The 20062-nt window shown below is 52.4% G+C and overlaps 8 protein-coding genes across 8 annotated transcripts; 6 read left to right on the forward strand and 2 right to left on the reverse strand.

Moving 5' to 3' along the window:
- Window positions 1-5: 5 nt before the first annotated feature.
- On the forward strand, window positions 6-1274 carry NCS57_01081000 (uncharacterized protein; the record flags this gene model as incomplete). Its single annotated transcript, XM_053060542.1, has 3 exons — window positions 6-244; window positions 294-732; window positions 1122-1274. The coding sequence occupies 3 exons, from the start codon at window positions 6-8 to the stop codon at window positions 1272-1274; spliced, it is 831 nt and encodes a 276-aa protein (XP_052910936.1).
- On the reverse strand, window positions 975-2079 carry NCS57_01081100 (Zn(2)-C6 fungal-type domain-containing protein; the record flags this gene model as incomplete). The annotated part of the gene is made up of 3 exons (XM_053060543.1): window positions 975-1500; window positions 1558-1853; window positions 1900-2079. The coding sequence occupies 3 exons, from the start codon at window positions 2077-2079 to the stop codon at window positions 975-977; spliced, it is 1002 nt and encodes a 333-aa protein (XP_052910937.1).
- Window positions 2080-3055: 976 nt separating this feature from the next.
- On the forward strand, window positions 3056-4251 carry NCS57_01081200 (1-alkyl-2-acetylglycerophosphocholine esterase; the record flags this gene model as incomplete). The annotated part of the gene is made up of 2 exons (XM_053060544.1): window positions 3056-3625; window positions 3673-4251. 2 exons carry the CDS (start codon window positions 3056-3058, stop codon window positions 4249-4251), a joined length of 1149 nt encoding a protein of 382 aa, XP_052910938.1.
- Window positions 4252-5524: 1273 nt separating this feature from the next.
- Window positions 5525-7473, forward strand: NCS57_01081300 (Glutamate--tRNA ligase; the record flags this gene model as incomplete). Its single annotated transcript, XM_053060545.1, has 2 exons — window positions 5525-5898; window positions 5952-7473. 2 exons carry the CDS (start codon window positions 5525-5527, stop codon window positions 7471-7473), a joined length of 1896 nt encoding a protein of 631 aa, XP_052910939.1.
- Window positions 7474-8952: 1479 nt separating this feature from the next.
- NCS57_01081400 (uncharacterized protein) lies at window positions 8953-9471 on the forward strand (the record flags this gene model as incomplete). Its single annotated transcript, XM_053060546.1, has 1 exon — window positions 8953-9471. The coding sequence occupies exon 1, from the start codon at window positions 9025-9027 to the stop codon at window positions 9469-9471; it is 447 nt and encodes a 148-aa protein (XP_052910940.1). The 5' UTR covers window positions 8953-9024.
- Window positions 9472-11699: 2228 nt separating this feature from the next.
- Window positions 11700-13369, forward strand: NCS57_01081500 (uncharacterized protein; the record flags this gene model as incomplete). Its single annotated transcript, XM_053060547.1, has 3 exons — window positions 11700-11907; window positions 11969-12283; window positions 12339-13369. 3 exons carry the CDS (start codon window positions 11700-11702, stop codon window positions 13367-13369), a joined length of 1554 nt encoding a protein of 517 aa, XP_052910941.1.
- A 2577-nt stretch (window positions 13370-15946) lies between these two features.
- Window positions 15947-17564, forward strand: NCS57_01081600 (Mannan endo-1,6-alpha-mannosidase; the record flags this gene model as incomplete). Its single annotated transcript, XM_053060548.1, has 5 exons — window positions 15947-16034; window positions 16102-16263; window positions 16316-16639; window positions 16688-16932; window positions 16986-17564. The coding sequence occupies 5 exons, from the start codon at window positions 15947-15949 to the stop codon at window positions 17562-17564; spliced, it is 1398 nt and encodes a 465-aa protein (XP_052910942.1).
- A 430-nt stretch (window positions 17565-17994) lies between these two features.
- Window positions 17995-19650, reverse strand: NCS57_01081700 (uncharacterized protein; the record flags this gene model as incomplete). Its single annotated transcript, XM_053060549.1, has 4 exons — window positions 17995-18309; window positions 18363-18645; window positions 18695-19221; window positions 19270-19650. 4 exons carry the CDS (start codon window positions 19648-19650, stop codon window positions 17995-17997), a joined length of 1506 nt encoding a protein of 501 aa, XP_052910943.1.
- Between the last annotated feature and the right edge of the window lie 412 nt (window positions 19651-20062).

Consider the following 20062-nt stretch of genomic DNA (forward strand, 5'->3'; position numbering starts at 1 on the left):
CAATCATGGCTACCAACGTGAGCAACGTGACTCAATTCTCTCACCTCACTCTCAACGAGGGCGTCAACGCCTTTGACGAGTCTACAGACGCCGCCAAGGCCATTTCCAAGGTCCTCGATTCGACGCTCAAGCAGCCCGGCGCGAGACGTGTGTACACTGGTGTTGAGATTGAGAATCCTTCTACTCTTTGGCTTTTTATTGATTGGGAGACTTTGGAGCATCACAACACCTATCGCAAGACTGCGTGAGTGTTTCCTTTTTTACTGTGAGGGTTAAGCGCTGATCATCGGCAGTGACCATGGCCCCATTCTTGAGTCTTTGGATCCTTATGTCAACTTCAACAAGTACCTTAACAAGCACGTCACTGTGAACCCCCATCCCCCAGAGGACGTTCTTGACAAGGCCCGATCACCCGTCACCGAGGTTCTCCTCGCCTTCTTCCCACCAGACTACGACGTCGCCGCTCGTGCAACCGCCACACGTCGTCTCGAGGAGTTCGCCGGCCGCGCACTCAAAACCTCGCCAGACTGGCGGGGCATCAGCTACGGCTGGAGCGTCGAGAACGATGTGCCCGTAAAGGGCGACGAGGACAAGACGGGCAGCATGCTCATTGCGTTCATCGGATGGCCCAGCGTCGAGGCGCATCAGAAGTTTAGGGAGACGCAGGATTTCAAGGATCATATTGGCTTGCTGAGGGAGATGCCGCAGTTGATCAAGTTGAGCGCTTTTCATGTTAGTTGCTTGAGTAAGGAGGGGGAGGCGGCGCCCAAGGCTGAGGAGGATAATCATGGGCATGGACATGGCTGTGGGGAAGGGTGCTGTTGAGCGGCTTTGTACTAATGAAGATGAATTGAGAAGCGCTTTCTAGCTATAATACTGCGTCTTGGGAGCGTAGATGAGTGGGTTGACTTGTCTGTTTGAGCAAGTATGAGTTGCTGAGTTGCTGGGATGGCCATGAGTTCTCCTCCAAGCGATTATCTAGAAGCCCAGAGCGCTCCCAGATCCATCCTAAAAGCAGCAGCCACCGGAAAAGTCTGCTCAATCCTTTCCAAAAGTTCAATAATGCAATCATGCTGCCATTGGTCCCATGAACGCGCGCCAGCGACTCTCAAAGGAAACAGGACAAGCACGGGAGATATCTTGGAGTTGTCGAGAATCATGCCACTAAGCACAAGAATGGTAGACACGTGCGTCTGGATCTCTTCTTCGCTCAGGTTTGGAACTGGGATGCTCATGTTTTGCCAGTGGACGATTTCGTAGTCGAAGACTCCTGAGAGGTAGATGCTTGTTGCTGAGAAAAAGACTTCTGCTAGGGATAGAAAGTCATCGTCTGCAATTGTTTCGCCTTTGGGATTTGACGTTGGCGTAGATACTCTGCGGTTTGCTTGCCAAAGTGCAAGGGCTTGTCTCAAGCGAAATCCTTCTACAGCGATGCCGTGGGCTTCATCGGGTGTGCCAGCTAACTGGCCGTCTTGAAGTGAGCAGATGAGATTGCTTGCTCTGGAAATCCAAAGGGTCAGTTGATTGTGCGATTAAAAGAAGTCTAGAGAACCTTACCGAACTCGTAGCGTCGAGCACAAGACGATTTTTCCCAGAAGGGCATCGAGGGGGTGTGACTGGCCATCATCTTCCACGCCTTGCAACTTTGCTGAAAGGTCTTGCCATCCTGGATTTGCAAGAAATGTAGGCTCATTAAATATGATGGCTCTACAAACTTCAAATATCCTGATTTCTGTCAAGAACCTCTTCCCCAGGCCGGATTGAAAGGCCAGTGGACCAATAGCAACAAGAGCACTGGATGTACCGTGAACAAGATGCTGGACCCAGCCCTGGCCGGTTGTATCACTCATAAGCTATACAATATCAGCCTGGGTCAGAAACGACAGGTTTTCGGCTTACCTCAAACAATCCCAGCAAGTGAGTGGTCCATAGAATGCTGTGTCGGAGGTTTGGTAGGCTTGCGAACTGGTTGAGGGCAGCCCGCAGACCAGCCACTGATTTTGAATAGTGATTAACAGCAAAGCGGTAGCTTTCGGTTGAGTTGCTACCTTCTGCCGATCTGGTTTTCGTTGCTTGCATGGCCCCAAGGGAGAGGGCTGCATCTCGGAGATATTCCCCTGACGATGAGCGTTGTATCAGCTCTACAATATCAGTGGGGAATATGTTTTTCTGAGTAAACTTGTTCCTCAACAAGAAAGTATCGAAATAACGAAAGAAGTAAGACGTCCTGTCGACCCGTGGGGTAATAACGAGCTGGGGTGCATGTCGGCAATCGGATGTGACCAAACCAACAGCCGTCGCATGGTTCCCATGATCAATCTTGATCCGAGCATCCTTGTTCAGCACCAGAGAAAAGTCACAGACAATCTGCCGCCGCTGACAGTTGCTGCATGGAAAAGTTCCAGAACACTATACCTTGATCAGACAGTTCGCCCAATGGATTTAGCGGACTTACTTTCAGGTGACTTGCTGAGCATGCAAGACAGCGAGATCGCTTCTTTCGGCGATCGAACGGACCTAGAGGCATTTCTACAGGTGAATTCTCATGTAAAAGATCAAGATTCCCAGGTTCAGGGTCGAGGAGGTGAACTTTGGGGGGTTAAACTTGAAATGGCATCGATTGAGCGAGACTTGATGATACCCGATTAGGAATCGATTGAGCGACGCTAATGTAGCGTCGAGGCATCCATCCAATAGTATCATCGGGTTAGATCCACCATCATGGGGCGCGCAAGGCTTGGGCTTCAGCTTTCGTCAGCTTGAATTGTTGCTGTGGGACGCAATTCTATCAAGTCTTGCTCATGGGCGTTTTAGAGATGAGTTTTCGAATTGGCATCTTGTAAGCTTTACGCAAGCTTCGCTCGATCTTGTCCTATTTGGGGATTCTAATGTTTGTCATTTCGTGCAGACGACTTTGTTTCCACTTCAGCGCAGCCTCACTCACGATGCATCTGTGTATATAAGTCCTTGGTTCTCTGTCACGATGCCTCAACATCACCATCTCAGACACATTCTCTTCTCTCATTTTCTATCCATCTCATAACAAATTTTCAACATGTACGTCTTCGTTCTTCTACTCTCATTCCTCCACTTTGGAAATGCCCTCCTACTTCCGAACCCGAGTGGTCCATACCCCGTCGCCCTCAAGATCAACACTATGACGGACAACCATCGCATTGATCCATACGCCCCGGACCGACAGAAGCGACGCATCCTCACTTCAATTTTCTGGCCCGTTGACTCCAAGTCCTGCTCGAGCAAGCGAGTTCCCTACATGCCCCCTGCTACAGCGGCTGCATACGGAGCTCAGGCTGCCCAGTTGGGTCTCTCCAATGATACTTTCAGTGTCCTCGAGATGGAGGTGTGCAGCGTTTCAAAGACTTCGGCCTGTCAAAGCAGTAGCGGCCATAATGAGGCCAAGTTCCCACTCGCCGTCTTTTCTCCCGGATCTGGAAACTCTCGACTTCAGTACAGCGCCATGGCCAGGTCTCTTGCTAGTTATGGCTATGTGGTGGTTTTGGTTGATCATCCCTATGATGCGTCTATTGTTGAGTTTCCTGATGGAAGCATCATCGCTGGTGGCAACATCCCCGAGGATGAAAAGAACCTCGAAAATGCGACACAAGTAAGAAATCAGTCATCGCAAACCTGGCCACGACTAACCCATTGCAGGTCCGAGCTGCCGATATCTCTTTTGTCATTTCTCAAGTCGAAAAGTCCTCCTTCCAGAACAAGATCTTCAAGGGTCTGCCAGGAAAGGTCGATACCAAGAAGACTGTTGCCCTTGGTCACTCCCTAGGCGGTGCCAGCGCCGCAGCTGCTGTCCTCTCAGACTCGAGGATCAAGGGTGGCATGAACCTCGACGGTCGTCTCTTCAACCCAGTTCTCAGCAAGGGTCTGAACAAGCCCTTCATGCAGCTGGGCCGACCCAACCATCGCTCCGAGGACACTACTTGGGTCAAGTTCTGGAACAAGCTTACAGGTCCCAAAGTTGAGCTTGCTATTGCTGGCACGATCCATGGTTCTTACCTCGACACTGCTCTGGTTCTCAAGACCTTGGGTCTGCCCAAGGAAATCATGAAGCAGATGGTGTCTATTGTTGGAAGCGTGGATGGGGAGGTTTTGCAGAAGACCGTTTCCGAACTTGTTTCCGCTTTTATGACTTACACCTTTGGTGGTAACAAGGCTGCTCTGCTCAAGGCGGTCAAGGGAACTGAGGGCGTGTCCATTGTCAAGAGCCAGCTGCGATAGATGCATTGCAGTGGACTCATCTGTGTTGTAGATGGGAACGTGGGCTTGAATCTCTCTTCGATGGGTGGTGTTTTTACCTATAGATTTCTTATGTAGATTTTACTATCAAATATCATTTTATAGCATCTGAAGGTCAACTACCTCTCAGGAGCCTTTTTGTCACATAACTCGCCGCGGCTCCTCAAACCAGCCGGGTATCACAATCGTGTCGAGGACTCGAGATTCTAAGAGATTCTGGAACGTGGGGAAGCTGGGAAGCTTTGTGTGTTTTTGCCCTCAGTCGACGGAATGAGTGGAGTTGAGGCCAATCCACTGGGATCATGTCAGCTCAGGGGTGGTTTACTGCTCTCTTTGAGAGCTATCATTTGAGAGGCCGGCATAACTCCCAAGGCGACAAAAATCGACAAAAATGGCGAGGAGTTGTGCAATCTGTGCCCAATAACGGCTATTTGAGAAAAGCTATTTTTGCAACATACCGGAACGTTGAATTAACTCCCGGTCGGCAAGTGAACCAAAACCGGGCCAAAGCCGGCGGGTCAGGTCCCGGGCTTCCGGGTCCGGAGCAGCCGAGCCGAACCTGGGACAGTCAAGGGTAGGTAGGCACACATGTCGCGAATCGGGCAGCTCGATTGAGGATTGGCCGATGAACGGCCTCTCTCCGTTGTCGGGATGACTCTGTCAGGGGCAATTATTCCATGAGTTATAGAGATCAGAACACATCTATGTCCTGGCCATCAAGGCTTTGAGGGAAGAGGCCGGCTTCGGGTTTTGGTGGAATGACCATAGCATGATTCAGACTCCTGGAACCGGGAGTAAATCTGCGGTCTGTGAAGTTGATGTAAAAATCGGAGGCTGTGAAATGAGGCAAAAGTGGAAAATCAAAGCATTCCAACACCGCAAAATGAGATATACATTGAGGCTCTAGCAATTGCATGTACCTGAATCTCCCCTTGCAGGGACTTCACCAACAGAGTGGCGGCATTCGTAGGATCTTATCAGACCACAGAAGTCACGTGTTTCTTCTGAGTCATCCAGAATCACCCCGCCAAAATCTTTGACCCCTCCAAATTCTTGGCGGTCAGTTGGGGCACGACAGACCTACTTCTGGCGACAATTTCCACCCTACATCTTGCATCTGCATAGACGGGTACGAGACACGAGAGACGAAGACGAACGAAGACGACGAACAAGAGACGCGATCCGAATACACCCATCTCCGACTATCCCTCACACACTCCATCACCCATCACCTCCACCCAGACACCCCGCCATCATGAGCTTCGACGCTGAGAGCGCGGCTCCAGTGCTCGCCGCCGCCGACTTCAAGACCATCGGTCCCTTGATCGCCGAGCTCGACAAGCACCTCACCCTCCGAACCTACCTCGGAGGCTACAGCCTGGGAGAGGCCGACGAGAAGGTCTGGACTGCCCTGCGCACCAACAAGGTCACCATTGGCCTCGTCCGCAAGGGTAGCTACGCCAACGTCACACGATGGTTCAAGTTCATCGAGGAGGCTCACCCCGAGCTCAAGGAGAAGCTCAACGAGGGTAAGGCCAAGTCGACCGAGAAGCGCGGGGGAGCCAACTACAACATTGGTCTCTCCAACATTGAGGATGGAGTCGTGACCCGATTCCCTCCTGAGCCCAGGTAGGTCTTGACGCCAGGTACAAATCGCGTGACCATACTGACTCTCTCACAAGTGGTTTCCTTCACATCGGCCACGCCAAGGCTGCTCTCCTTAACGATTACTTTGCCAAGAGCGCCCCCGACGGCAAGGGCAAGCTCCTCGTCCGATTCGATGACACAAACCCCTCCAAGGAGAAGCAGGAGTTTGAGGATGCCATCCTGCACGACCTGGAGCTAATGGACATCAAGTATGTCTCCGTCACCCACACCAGCGACTACTTCCAGGAGCTGTACGACATTGCCGAGAAGATGATCCTCGACGGCGGTGCCTACGCCGATGACACCGATCCCGAGGTGCAGAAGGCGGACCGCATGAACCGTCTCCCCAGCAAGCGACGTGACCGTCCTGCCGAGGAGTCTCTGGCCATGTTCCGCGAGATGAAGGCTGGCACTGACCTGGGCCGGAAACACTGCATTCGTGCTCGTATCGCCTACGACTCGAGCAACGGCTCCATGCGAGACCCCGTTATCTACCGATTCCCCAACTTCAAGGATAAGGAGCCGGCTCCTCACCACCGCACTGGCTGGGACTGGAACATCTACCCTACCTACGACTTTGCCTGCCCTGTCGTCGACAGTCTCGAGGGCGTCACACACGCTCTGCGAACAACCGAGTACGCGGACCGTAACGAGCAGTACCACTGGTTCCTCAAGAACCTCAAGCTCCGCCAGGTCAACCTGTGGGAGTTTGCCCGTATCAACTTTATCCGCACATTCCTTTCTAAGCGAAAGCTCACCAAGGTGGTGGACACTGGCCGTGTCACTGGCTGGGATGATCCCCGTCTGCCCACTGTCCGTGGTATCCTCCGTCGCGGTCTGACTGTTCCCGCCCTCCGCGAGTTCATGCTCAAACAGGGCCCTAGCCGAAATGTTGTGACAATGGACTGGACAACCATCTGGGCCATCAACAAGAAGATGCTCGACGCTGTTGTCCCCCGATACATGGCGATTGAGAAGAAGGATGCTGTTGCTGTGACTGTGACTGGAGGCCCCGAGAAGTCGTACAAGGAGGAGAGACCCAAGCACGTCAAGAACCCCGAGGTGGGCACCAAGCAGGTGACGTTTGGTCCCAAGCTCATCATCGATCAAGCCGACGCTGCCTCGTTTGCCGATAACGAGGAGATTACCCTGATGAGCTGGGGCAACGCCATCGTGCGGGGACTGGACAAGTCTGAGACGCCGATCAAGGAGCTCAACCTCGAGCTGCACCTTGCCGGTGACTTCAAGACGACGGACAAGAAGGTGACGTGGTTGGCCTCTGACCCCGAGAACCTAGTGGAGGCGGAGCTCTGGGAGTTTGGCTACCTCATCACCAAGGACGTTCTGGAGAAGGACGACAACCTGGACGACTTCCTGGCAGAGAACACGGCGACCATGACGGAGGCGCTGGTTGACGCCAACATCAGCTCGCTCAAGGAGGGCGAGTTCCTCCAGCTGGAGCGCAAGGGCTTCTTCCGGGTGGACAAGGCTCTTGGCCAAGGACCCGAGGGCCGTGCGGTGCTGTTCAAGGTTCCCACAGGCGGTCAGAAGAACTAGAGCTGTGTGTATGTAGTAGCGAGGATGAACGACTAGTAGATACGAACAAAAAAGAGACAGACGAGCCATGACTGCACATCACCATTTCAGCTTTTGCCAATCGTATGGTTTCTAGGGGTCACGCCGACTGTGCACATGATGGTGATTGGTGGTGATACTGCTGTGGATAGCTTCCCACTCTGGCTTGATGTCATGGCCTTGAGTTGTGCCGAATTGGGCATTGAGCTTGAGGAGTAAACTAATTTGTGCAAGTTATTCATTCAGCTCACTCGGCCGAACAATGCCTGCAAGGGATGTCAGACACGAGCGGGACTGGTAAGAAACAAGGCCGTAAGTCTGAGATGAAAGGGTCAGGGAATGGAGACTGCATAAAGAGTCATGCTATTGAGAGACATGCAGCTCGTCCAAGCAAGTCAGCATAAAATAATCACGAGATGAACAATTCCATTATCGATAGTGTCCGAGCTATAGGCGAAGGGAGCTATGACAGGGCCTAGCGATCAACACGAGGGGAGACGAACAGGGGGTGCTTCATCCCCACTGGGCGGGTTCTAGAATAATCGGCTCAAGGTGACGTTCCATCAGCATCTGTTCCCCTCAGGAAAGTCAAGCTCATGACGTAAATGCCTCTTGACTTTGTATCCATCTGCCCACAGGGTTGAACGATGCGGTCACGGGGAATTATTGTTCAAAGTAAGGTAAGGTCCCGTTTAAGCTTGCTAAGAATAGTATCAGCATCAGCCGCCTCTTTGTCAGGGACCCGGCGGTCAAGTTTATGTGTGGCGTATTCGGTCGATGAGAGTCGAGACTCTGCTGCACTACAGCACGCTACTGAACGCCTGGACTTGACCTTGAGGGCGAGATGGGAAAAGCCCCTCGCAGTTGAGGGAGAAAGGAAAAAAGGAGTATTATGATGGTATAGCGGGACCTTTTGCATTCACGAGAATCTCTTGAGGGTAGAGATCAGCGGGATAATCCACTGACTCTGACGTTGTTGAGCAGAAGAATCGTGATGTGAAAGGACGGAATAAATCCCCGCAAAAAGGATGATGAAGGGGGGCCGAGGTTTGCGGGGGGTTCCCGACTTGGCAGACGGAGGTCCGGCACTCGCACCCCGATCGAGACGAGACATTGGGAATACGAGCAGACAGGGCAATCTATTCCAGACGGGGTCCTCTCTCTCTGATGGGGTTAGAACATATGCACTCTTAGAGACCCTTTCAGCGATGGTCCGGCGCCGCCGGCTGACTGATGGGGAACCAGGGGATCGTCTGATGAATACGAGATACAGCTGCGTTTGCCGATCACCTCGTGTAGACGACATGATGAGACCTGCGAGGCTGGGTCTTTGGGGCTTGCGGCTGGGAACGGCCGACGATGAGAAGAACTTCAATAGGGATTATATGCATGCCATTGAGTAGAGTCTGAAGCTATATAAACATCACATCCTCCCTCTCAATCAACACTCTCATCCTCACCAACAACCTCAATCACATCTTCCACACTCACAACTCTCTCACACATAAACACAAAACAACAACAACCTTCAATATGAAGTTCTCCGCTGCTGTCCTCGCCGTCGTCGCCGCCACCGGCGTCTCTGCCGCTCCCGCCGCGAGCGACTCCGTCTCCATGATGGCCGCGACTCCCCAGTGGACCATCCGCGACGCCAAGCGCTACTGCCGCGCCGACGACTCCATCTGCAACTGGAAGTTCGGCATCGACACCGGCAACGGCAAGGTCGTCGAGTGCCGCCACGACGTCAAGGGCCCCAAGGCTTCCCAGAAGGCCTCTGCCGGCCCCTCGACCTGCGGCGACTTCACCGTCACCTCTGGCTGGAGCGGCCAGTTCGGCCCCGGCAACGGCTTCACCACTCTTTCCGTCGTCAGCAAGAGCAAGCGCCAGATCATCTGGCCCGCTTACACCGACAAGCAGCTCGCCGGTGCCAAGATTGTCAAGCCCGATCAGTCCTACGCCCCCGCTGCCCTCCCCAAATAGGCGCATCGCTTTATATGAACGCCGGACTGCGCTGATGGGAGCTTAATCGACAATGGTATACACGTGTGGAGGATTGTACCGGTATTCCCTGGAAGTGGCATGTTTGGGCATGACTTGTTTTGTATTCTAATGCGAAAGACTTTGTACATATTAAGATCAGACTTAGAGGCCTTGATCTGGGCTAGCAAATACATCTGAATGAAGGAATATGTTTCCGAAACGGGTATTGAAGTGACTATCGATCGACGTGAACCCTGCTTGCTACTCTTGGCACCGTCACCTTGCAATGGATACTACGTATATTGCTTCAAGTATCGACATCATGATCAAATGACCTTACGCTGGACAAAAGTGCCCATCTCGATTGAGAGACTAGGCCGTTCATCACTTCATCAGCCAAGAGGGATGTTAAACGACCCCTAGAGACATCAACCTCCAATGTGCTTGCACACTGGCCTCGTTCTACAAGGCATAGCAGTGTTGACGCTCGAGACTATGGAGCAGATGGCTAGTCAACTTGATCAAGGACCGTTGGCGCAGCGCGCTGTCGAGATCCCAATGCTAGCTTTATTTCTAGAGCATCTTGTTGAAACTACTTGTTCAATCGTGCTTATGTCTCCCTAGTATCGCGAGTTTGAGCGTTGCATTCCCTCGGTTGTCTGTGCCATGTCACAGCTTGTGCACTGGTCTCTCTCCACTTGCCGGCAAACCTGTGATGGCCGTGAAAGACGCAAGTACCCAACCGCCTCAATTGTCTCTAATATGTTATATCCAATGCCATCGCGATGCTCAGGCTGTATTCTCCAAAAACATCAACTTTGAAGCCGCCAGCCTCGGTCTTCTCTTGAAACAAGAGACCGTAAATGCCTTGACTACCTATGTTGGGAATTGTGCTCTTTTGTTACCGCGACCGACACTCTCTGTCTCCGTGGGGAAATAAACAAGCCAGCCCCTCTTCTAAGGCTTTCAATAGCTGGCGAGGCTGATGCTGCGATGTAGGCACTTAGTAGTGGTTATCGCAAGCGATAGCATCTTACACTTATAATGTAGGAGTGTGCCACGGTCAGGGACTCTGAGAAGAACGAAGCCTTGATAGTGCTCCTATCTATGCTCATTTAGATCTGGAGTCAAAGTGATCAAATTTGTTGTCCATCGGCCAGACAAGACTCTCTGCCGGGGGACCATGTCTTGGTCTAGAGTCCGACCACTTCTGGGCAACTTCACGGAACTTATCACTCTCCCTAGGCTGTCATCGGCGACGGCGACAACTTTACTTTAACCCACATTCTCTAAAAGAGGGCCTTAGTTCGTTTCTTTTAGCTAGGGGGCAGTGAAAGAGCGCCTAATGTGTCGGATCTCGACGAGAGCAACAGATTGGCACCGTCATTCCAGATGCTTCAAAGGCGGGCTGCTTGCTCATTCACATCCAGACATGGACCCCTTCAATGCCACTCTGGCACAAAAAATTGTTCATTGTTGCCATAATCTCGCTCACGCTCTAGCGATTGCAGAGAACGGACAGGACACCAAAGGTGCTCTCACGCCAGGCAAAGTAGATTGCCCGATGGCGATGCCGCGAATGTCAGCAAATCCGAGCTGAACCAGCTCGATAGGTAAGTCGAAAAGTAGCCAGTAGCACCTTATAGAATACCATATAGGTGGGATGCAATACAGCGAGGTGATGCCGTTCTCGTTCCAAAAGTCGCGGCCTAGCGAGTGTCACCGTCGCAAGGCGCAGTGGTTTCCCAACCTGGGTTCTGTTCTAGATTAAGGCTGGTGAAGCCGTCTAGCTATGTCCTGTACACGCCTTCAATAGCGATACCTAGGCATATCGTCAACGTGGATTCAAGGGCGTATAAATTGGCCATGATGCAGTAAGCCTCCCAGTCCGCCCGTTCGTTACACATGACGACGATCCGACTCAGCACTGCCTGGGTCTGACCAGGCCACCTTAGTTGCCTGCCTTTGGATGTCATGAAAAGATCAAACAGGGTATCTTTTGGCGAGACTCGTCGGACAGCTTCCTCAACTCATGTTGCCTCGAGTGACCTCGAGTGAGTACAAATTACGACGACCAGAGTCAGGGTCTGACACGAACCCAAGGCCACCGGCAGCCGCACCACACGACGCACGCTGTCGCCAAGATATAAACTACAAGGATGTCAGAAGCAAGCTCCAGCTATGACTGACAATTTAGCTCTTTACCTCTTTCTCCATCTTCGATCAACATGCAGTCCCTCGGTTTGGTTCTGCTTGCCCTGTGCAGCATATCATTTGCTGCAGAGTGCTTCAGCCACCAGAAGCGAATTCTGAATATTCCTACTGCAGATCAAATTCGTGCGGCAACAACGTCTCCAAGTGTTCTAGAGACTATCTGTAGACGCACTTGGCAGGTGGATGATGAGCAGCAGGTGCAAAACACATTTAACCATGGACGTATGTGATTGAGCACAAAGTAGCTCATATGGACAACGCCAACTAACATGTCTGTCGCAAGACTTGCGTTTGAGTGTGCAGAGAGCCGACAACTCAGTCCCCCTCAGGGATTGCATGGACGCTTTCAAGGACATCATCGCTCAATGCATCGAGGGTTCAGGGCTCTGGGGAGGCTTCTGGGACCTTGATGGAGAACTATACAACATCAGCAACTCGAACTACCCCCACAACCCGCTTCTCCCTGGGGAAGATGGCGGTCCAAGCAGGTTCGGGCCAGGCCTTAACCGTTGCGACTATCCCAAGCACCACCCAGCTGCGTTTATTGATAGCGGCCCAGCCCAATATCTAGAAGACTTTCTAGCTATCCAAGGGGATGGTAAGTCATTTACTCTTCTCGGTCTTCATCTCGTTTGCTGATTTACCCTTGCTAGACGATTGGTTCTTCGCAATGGAACGTGATACTACCAATGGCCAAGGCACGGTCGAGCTACCCAGCTGCGGAGTCATCGAAACCTCAAACTGCTCCCCGTCCAAGGGCTGTCGCGAGTACACGTCTACCGAGTTCTACTACATCAGGCTTGTCTCGGGCTTAATCAACCAGTTCTTCACCCGGGCCCATGAAAAGCTCCAGGACGAGACTATCCTGAATATCCTCGCCATTGACGAGATCATTGCCGACTTCAAACCAGACCCCGCTCACACCGTCGACCCCAATATCTTCAACACGATGGCCGGTGCTCTGGCCATGGCTGGGGCTGTCGCAGGGGCGGCACCTGGCCCTGCTGGGGTCATTCTTAACTTGTTCGGTGGCGTCATGACAATTGTCGGAGCCAATGTCCCCGCTCCCGAGGTGCTTGACATTGAGGCGGTCCGCAGCCAAGCTTCGGTCCACCTCAAAACCATCTTTGACGAGACGAGAAATTCCATGGGAAATCTCCTCGCCCGATTATTTGGCAATCGCGACGTCGAGTACTCACTATCGGACCTCGTTGACGGCATGAAGAGCAGAGGGTTCCAGCCCGTGGCTGACGACTGGGATCTCACCGCCGTCATCTTATCAATGCCCTGGATGGGCGAGTCCGAATCTGTAGACCTTATGGGCAGCTTGACCGAAGGCGTGCGTTTCATGAACCAGGGACTCGTCGGAGTGACTCTCAAGGCTATGGGCTACTTGGTCATGATGATCAAGAACTTCAGCGAATCTGAATGCAGCGAGATAGAAGGATCCCAGTTCATCGACAATGACTGCTACGCGGTGTCTACGGAGTCTCGGGGCCTGAGTTACAAGTTCATGGGCGCGGAAGACATCAAGCTACTACCCGAGAAGTACGGCATCGACATGGTTGAGTTCTTCAAGAACATCCGTGAGTGCAGTACGCTTGGGGATGACCTTGGTGTTGGCAGTCTTACTATAAATCCTACGTGCTTCTTTAATCTAGACTTGGCCTTGCATATTAGTTGAGTTTATTCTTCAAATGATACCCCCTTTCTCTCTTTATTACTTCCTCTCTCCTAAACTAAGACGAGGCGCGTCGTGGTCATGGTAGGACAACTATCTCACCTACTATGCGCCTCATAACCGCTAGCTCCATGATCGTAATACGTAGTAAAGAAACGTTAGGATGGGGAGACGTCGAGAAAGATCTCGATCTGTGCGCCATGTACATGGAGTCCACGCATATATGTGCCATGGACGCGCATCCGGTCCAAGAGCGAGATCGTCATCAACGATCGCATCAAGCTAACATAACGGGCTTTCCATTTAATGGATGTGAGTTCAGACCGAGCCGGAAAAAAGGACAAGATAAACGAAGGATAGACCAGATGACTGGCGGGTGTTGTCTCTGCGGTAACGGATGCGCCAAACACGCAAAAGTACGTCATTCCTACCCGGTACAGCATTGTCACCTTCATGAGGTTTGAGTTGAGAAGGCACATAAAGGGACATCGCTTCACGCATCCTGCAAAAATCTGGATCAAATAACTTCACTTCGGCAGTCGCAAGTCTTGATAGATATCTGAGCCTCAATAGTTACAAAAGTCAACGGCAACATGCAGACCCAGTGCGCGGGCGCTTAAATTTTGACAAGCCTTGTCTGGCCCGTCGCGTGCTCTCCAAGAAGAAAAAAAAAAAAATACATCTCACGGCATGGGTGAGGTTGGGTTAAAAATGCAGTGAAAAAAAAAGGGCGGTGAACCAGAGCTGGGGGCGGGAATGGTTCTAATTGATCGAGAGCAAAGACCCAATCTTGAATATGCGCATTCCGTGATACCCACGATGGCACTGGGAATAGCCTCAACCTAACCACCAAACCATCAATCTTCACGTGGGCACCCGGAAGCGTCGGACAGCCTTCGGCACATGACACGCATACGATACGCGGAAAAGGGAGTCCCCCCAGCCCTTGAGACGGAGATGGCGCCAAGCGGAGGTTGACCGCCAAGACTCCCCTGGAGATGGTTAGTGGCTGGCACCGAAGCCAAGGCCAAGCGGCTGCCTTGTTTTCCTCCCTCATGATTAACCCCTTGGAGATGTCTATGACGGGGAGAAGAAATGATGGTTATTCTTGGCCTCTCGGCTGAGACACAGAGACCATCAACAGAAGCAGCGGACACGCACGCAGCAGAGTGAAGGCGGCGGTGATACATGGCATGTTTCAGTGGACGGGCAGCAGAATAAGGTAATATTTAAGCATACCAGGGGCTGTCGCACCGTGGTCGTGAATACGGAATCGTCGTTGGCTGTCGTGATGGTTTTTGTGGAGGTGACGGTAATTTGAGTGAGGCGCATTAGAGTTTAGCGGCAGCCATTGCACACTCTCCCAAGGGGGAGACACGGACGGGACACTTGTGCTAGAGTGTGATTGTAGGGGGGTTTTAGGTACCCTTCAGGTAGAGGCTCATTGTCCAGGGCTTGCGTGGCCCTTCATTCCGGATCCAATTTTTACCCGCTGGCCAGGAAAGGGTTGCTCTCTATTGCTTCTATTGTCCATCTGGGGAATTGATCTCTCTCACGGCAGACACGGACTCTCTGTGGCCTTTTCGCATGCTTTTGACACCTCTTGAGCACCTCTCGCCCTGCTTTCTCGCCTGGCTTCAGGCCCTCGCCACTGCCAACCGCCGTCTGACAGCGCCCGACACTCCGTGCCCAGCTCTCTTTGTCTCTCGGCGCGTATTTTACCAACCCCTGCCCTGCTCATGACTCTCTTGGACACATTATGATAGGCCCCCCTTGGCTGTGGATCCCAATAGATGGATGTCACTTGGCTCTTGTGTCCCCTCCGGATTGCTCGGTCCCCGGGTGGTCCGTCGATCAAGGAAGAAGAGTCTTGGGTGACGGTGATGCGCAGTAGGGCACACCAAGAAGTCTTGAATCACCGGCTGATACTTCTTGTCCACTGCGTCCTTGTTTTCAGGGGCGACCCCGTGTCCTATTACGTGGCTCTCCCTCACACCCGCCAAGACTCTTGGTTCTGCCCCTTGGCGCCGGTGACCATGGCCCCATGGTGTCTTGGCGTGAGAAGCCATCTTGGACCTTTGTTTTTCTCACTGAGCCATCTCCAAGCATTTCACTATGCCAAGATGCCCGCCAAGCGCCGTCGCTATTGGGGACTTGGCACCCCCCGTTGCACTGCCCCGATGCCCAGCGTCTTGGCTTTTACCGGCCGCTCATTTTCCCTTGATTGATTGACATTGAGTGCAGTGATGCGGGCTGTTCAAAGGGCCCCATGCCCCGTCCGTCCCGCCAGATCTGATCCTCCATCTTCCTGACCCTGCTCGTGCGTGACCCAGAGGCCTCTCTCTTTGCATTTCAAGTCTTTTGTTCCCACATGAATCCTTCCGACTTGTGCTGTTCTTGAAGTTTGGACCTTCGTTTCTAATCCCCCGGTCTCGTCTTGGTGGCGGGTCGGCATCTTCAATCTAACCCTCAAGGTCGCTCGCTCGCTGCATCCTCACGACGTCGCTCATTTTCCCGTGACCTTTTTTTCGTTCCGACTTTTCGACTTCAGCGTTTGTTTATTTTTCCGTCCTTCACATCATGCTCTCCCTCAAGTCGGCGGCCCTCGTGGCCTTGTCGGGAGGTCTCTTCCAAATGGCCGATGCCCAATACAAGATTGGCACAAAGGGTATGTTGTTGTTTACGACGCCGACAGATTCTCGCCTTTTGTAGACGACAAGCTGATCATCCCACAGCCGAGATTAAAGACACGGCAGCAAAACTCGCCTACGATCTCATGCTGCAATATGACGGAAACACGACTGGCATGATCCCCGGTATCTTGCCTGGACCGCCCACAGAGTTCAAGGGTGACTACTACTGGTGGGAGGGAGGCGCCATGATGGGAACATATATCGGTGCGTAGGCAGATACCGACGGCGACGGAGCGACGACTAAAGAAATGTGCAGACTACTGGAAGCTCACCGGCGACTCGAGCTACAACCACGTCATCATGGAGGGCATGCTGCACCAGACGGGTGACGGCCACGACTACATGCCCGAGAACCACACAGCTTCGCTCGGAAACGACGATCAAGGCTTCTGGGGCATGTCGGCCATGCTGGCTGCCGAGAACAAGTTCCCCAACCCTCCCGAAGACAAGGCTCAATGGCTCGCCCTTGCGCAGGCCGTCTGGACGACGCAGGCCCACCCCAATCGACACGACAAGGAGTGCAATGGAGGTTTGCGATGGCAGATTCCTTTCACCAATGCTGGTTACAACTACAAGAACAGTTGGTAATACCAAATGTCGGTTATGCGCCGCTGCTGACTCGTCTTAGCAATTGCCAACGGATGCTTCTTCAACCTTGGAGCTCGACTTGCCCGATACACCGGTAACTCGACCTATGCGAAGTACGCTGAAGAGACTTGGGATTGGCTTTGGGCTGTTGAATACATCGACCATGAGAACTGGAGGGTGTACGATGGTGGACACGTCGAGAAGAACTGCACCGACATCAACAAGGCCACATTCTCGTACAATGCTGCTATTCTGCTGCAGGGTGCGGCTTTCATGTACAACTACGTATGCTCACGGTATACCTGATGGTCACATCTATGGAAGCTAACATTTGACAGACGAATGGCTCCGAGATCTGGGAGACCCGCGTCAACAACCTCACCGATTCCCTCCTCAAGAACTTCTTCCCCAAGGGCATCGCATGGGAGGTCCCCTGCGAAGGCCGTAAGGGCGCCTGCTCGACCGACATGCTTTCCTTCAAGGGCTACGTTCACCGATGGCTCGCGGTCGTCACTCAGATCGTCCCTCAACTCCAAGAGAAGATCCTCCCCGTCCTTCAAACCTCGACCGAAGCCGCCGTCAAGCAGTGCACGGGTGGAAAGTCTGGCCGCGCCTGCGGATTCTACTGGAGCGATGGAGTTTTCGTTGACCCGGCTGTCGACGAGACAAGTGGTGCGGGAGAGCAGATGAGCGTGCTGGCGGCTGTATCGAGCTTGTTGATTGGTGACGCCGAACCCCCCGTGACCAACCGAACCGGCGGTATTTCCAAGGGAGACCCCAACGCGGGCAAGGAGTCGCACGACACGCCGGAGCCGGATCCCATCACGCAGGCCGACAAGGCCGGGGCCGGTGTTCTCACATTTTTGATCCTGAGCAGCGCGCTCGGGACGTTTGTTTGGATGTGCGCTTTCGACTGAGCGCGGCGTTGAATTGACTATAACTGGCGTGTTAATTTTTCATTGACGAAGGAGAATGGCGTTTGGTAGACAACTACTGGCATGAGACATGCCCTTGTTTCTTTGATCTTGTTTTATGGAGGAGTAGATGACGGATAAGAGGGATGGACACCCGGGGCAGACCCTGAGGGTTACAAAATAAGAGATACATCCGAAATGATTCCTTCGTCTTGGCCTTGGGGCACTGATGTGTACGGTCGCGGCGTTAAAATGGGAGATGGCAGGCAGCAGATGAGAATGCCTGGCAACCTGGTCCTTCGAGTCTAATATCTGTCACAATACACATTTTACCTCTAAACATAGGTACTGCCCCTGATCCAAGGGATCACTGTCTAAATACCTGTCAATGGTACCTTGCATGACTAGGTACGGCCAATATGACCAAACACCCTCATCTTCTTCGCACACGACACATTAAAGGACCTTCCTTCTCCGAGATTCCAACGCTGATGGTAGAAATGATCTGCGTCGTATCCTCCATCTCCAGGTGATAGTTCTTGAACGTCGTAGCAACGAGCTTGAGCATGTTGGTCATGGCCATGTTTCGTCCAATACACATTCGATGACCCATACTGAATGGGCTGAGGAAACGTTGAAGCGTCTCCCCGTCCTTGTTGAGAAATCGCGAAGGGTCAAACTTTTTGTGATCGGTACCCCAGATGGAGGGGTTGTGGTGGACGACGTGATTCAGGCTGAATACAACGGTCTTATAGCTCTGTTAGCTGATGGCCAGATGGCAGGAAAGATGCAGAAACATACTCCTTTGGGGATAACATGGCCTCCAATATCCAATCCTTCCTTGGCTGTCACCTTTCGCTCCAGTGGCATCGTAAAGACAGAGTTCATCCGAAAGTTTTCATTCAGGCACGCCATCATGTAGGGCAGCCTTGTTTCGAGGCCCTCAATAGGTATAATGTCTGACTCGACGTTACCGAGAGTCGCATCGACCTCGTCCACGACTTTAGCATGAACGGCCGGATTTTGGAGAATGTGGGAAAAGAGAAGGGTGAGGGTTCCGGACGTCGTATGTGAGCCTGCAACACTGAGACCAAGTTAGTATCAGGGTGCAAAGACGGCCTCCGACCACTTACATGAACGCGAATGCCTCTGTCTGTATGTCAAGCTCCGTGAGTCTGGCGCCTGTCTGCGGGTCCACGGCGTTGATCAAACTGGTGATGAGATCCTTCCGAGCAGCACTCATATCTGCCATGCGACTGCTGACGCACTTGGCAGTCAGATTCTTGAGGTCTCGTCGTGCTGCGAGAAGCTGCTGTAACCATGGGATTGGTGTCCAGGGGGAAATGGCTTTGATGAGGGGCATAGAGTCGGGGACCATGCCCAGAAGGCAAGAGAGGAAGATGTGGTCGTTGATAGGAGGTAGCTTCGATGCATCCTTCTCAACCTGCGAGTTAAATTGGCAACGGAAGGCGAGATCTCCCAGGACGTCAAGGACGAAGAAGGCGATCAGTTCTTTGAGGTCGAAGACTTGGCCTGTCTTGGAATATTCGTCGAGATTTCTGCGGAATTGCACGAGGTGCTCGTCGATGTATTGCTCCATCTCTTTGATTGACTGCAGAGAAAATGCATGTGCCATCTGTCGTCGCCGAAGAGAGTGCACCTTGAAAAGTTAGTGGTCAACCCGGGCCTGACAAGTCTCTTGACTCACCTCCTCATCTTGAGTTCCAAACAGGTTGGGGTTGAACGAAGTGAAACCATCGTAAAATGGAGTCTTGGCCAGAATTCTACCCGCCTTGTAGATCTTGGGGACGGCGTCTCCCTGTCTGAAAGAGAGTTGGTTGGGGCCGATGCGGACAACATCGCCGTGCCTTTCGTGGAGCGCAATGAGGGTGTCGGGGAGATGGAGGCTCCATAGTTGTCGAACTTTCCAGAGATTTGTAAAAGATGCGAGAAAAGGACCGGGATATTTCGACAAGGGGTGAATGTTGCGGTAGTAGAAGACGTAGAGGACAGCTAATAGAGCTATCAACGCCGTAATCGACGCGAAGAGATGCTCGGATGCGATTTCCAATAGCCTGTCAAAGTCCATGGTAGTTGTGCTTGTAGATGACACCAAATCGTGTTGGAGAACCGATGCTATTATCTATGAAAGCTCAGTCTTATAAGCTAGGTTTGCTACAACCCCGAAGAGTCTGGCCTCGGAATGGTCACAAACGGAAGCGGAAGCGGAAAGGCTCCCTCGGGTGCATCTCCAGGCGATCATACGGCAACATGATGCACAACTCTCAGCTGTTCGGCATCGTTTTGTGGATCGACAACTTGAACGTATCAGTCCGTGGTAAACCAAGTTGCTCCGCCGTAAGAACATTGGGTTTAACAGTGCTAGCTTAGTAAATGGTGGAGCTTAGAAGCTATGAGGTAGAAACGGGGGTCGTCACAGGTGCTATCAAGACAACTTTCATGAGGCTGGTGTGAGTTTTCTACCTCGAGTGATCGATGTG

This window comes from Fusarium keratoplasticum, chromosome 8 (assembly GCF_025433545.1).
Source record: "Fusarium keratoplasticum isolate Fu6.1 chromosome 8, whole genome shotgun sequence".
Lineage (NCBI taxonomy): Eukaryota > Fungi > Ascomycota > Sordariomycetes > Hypocreales > Nectriaceae > Fusarium > Fusarium keratoplasticum.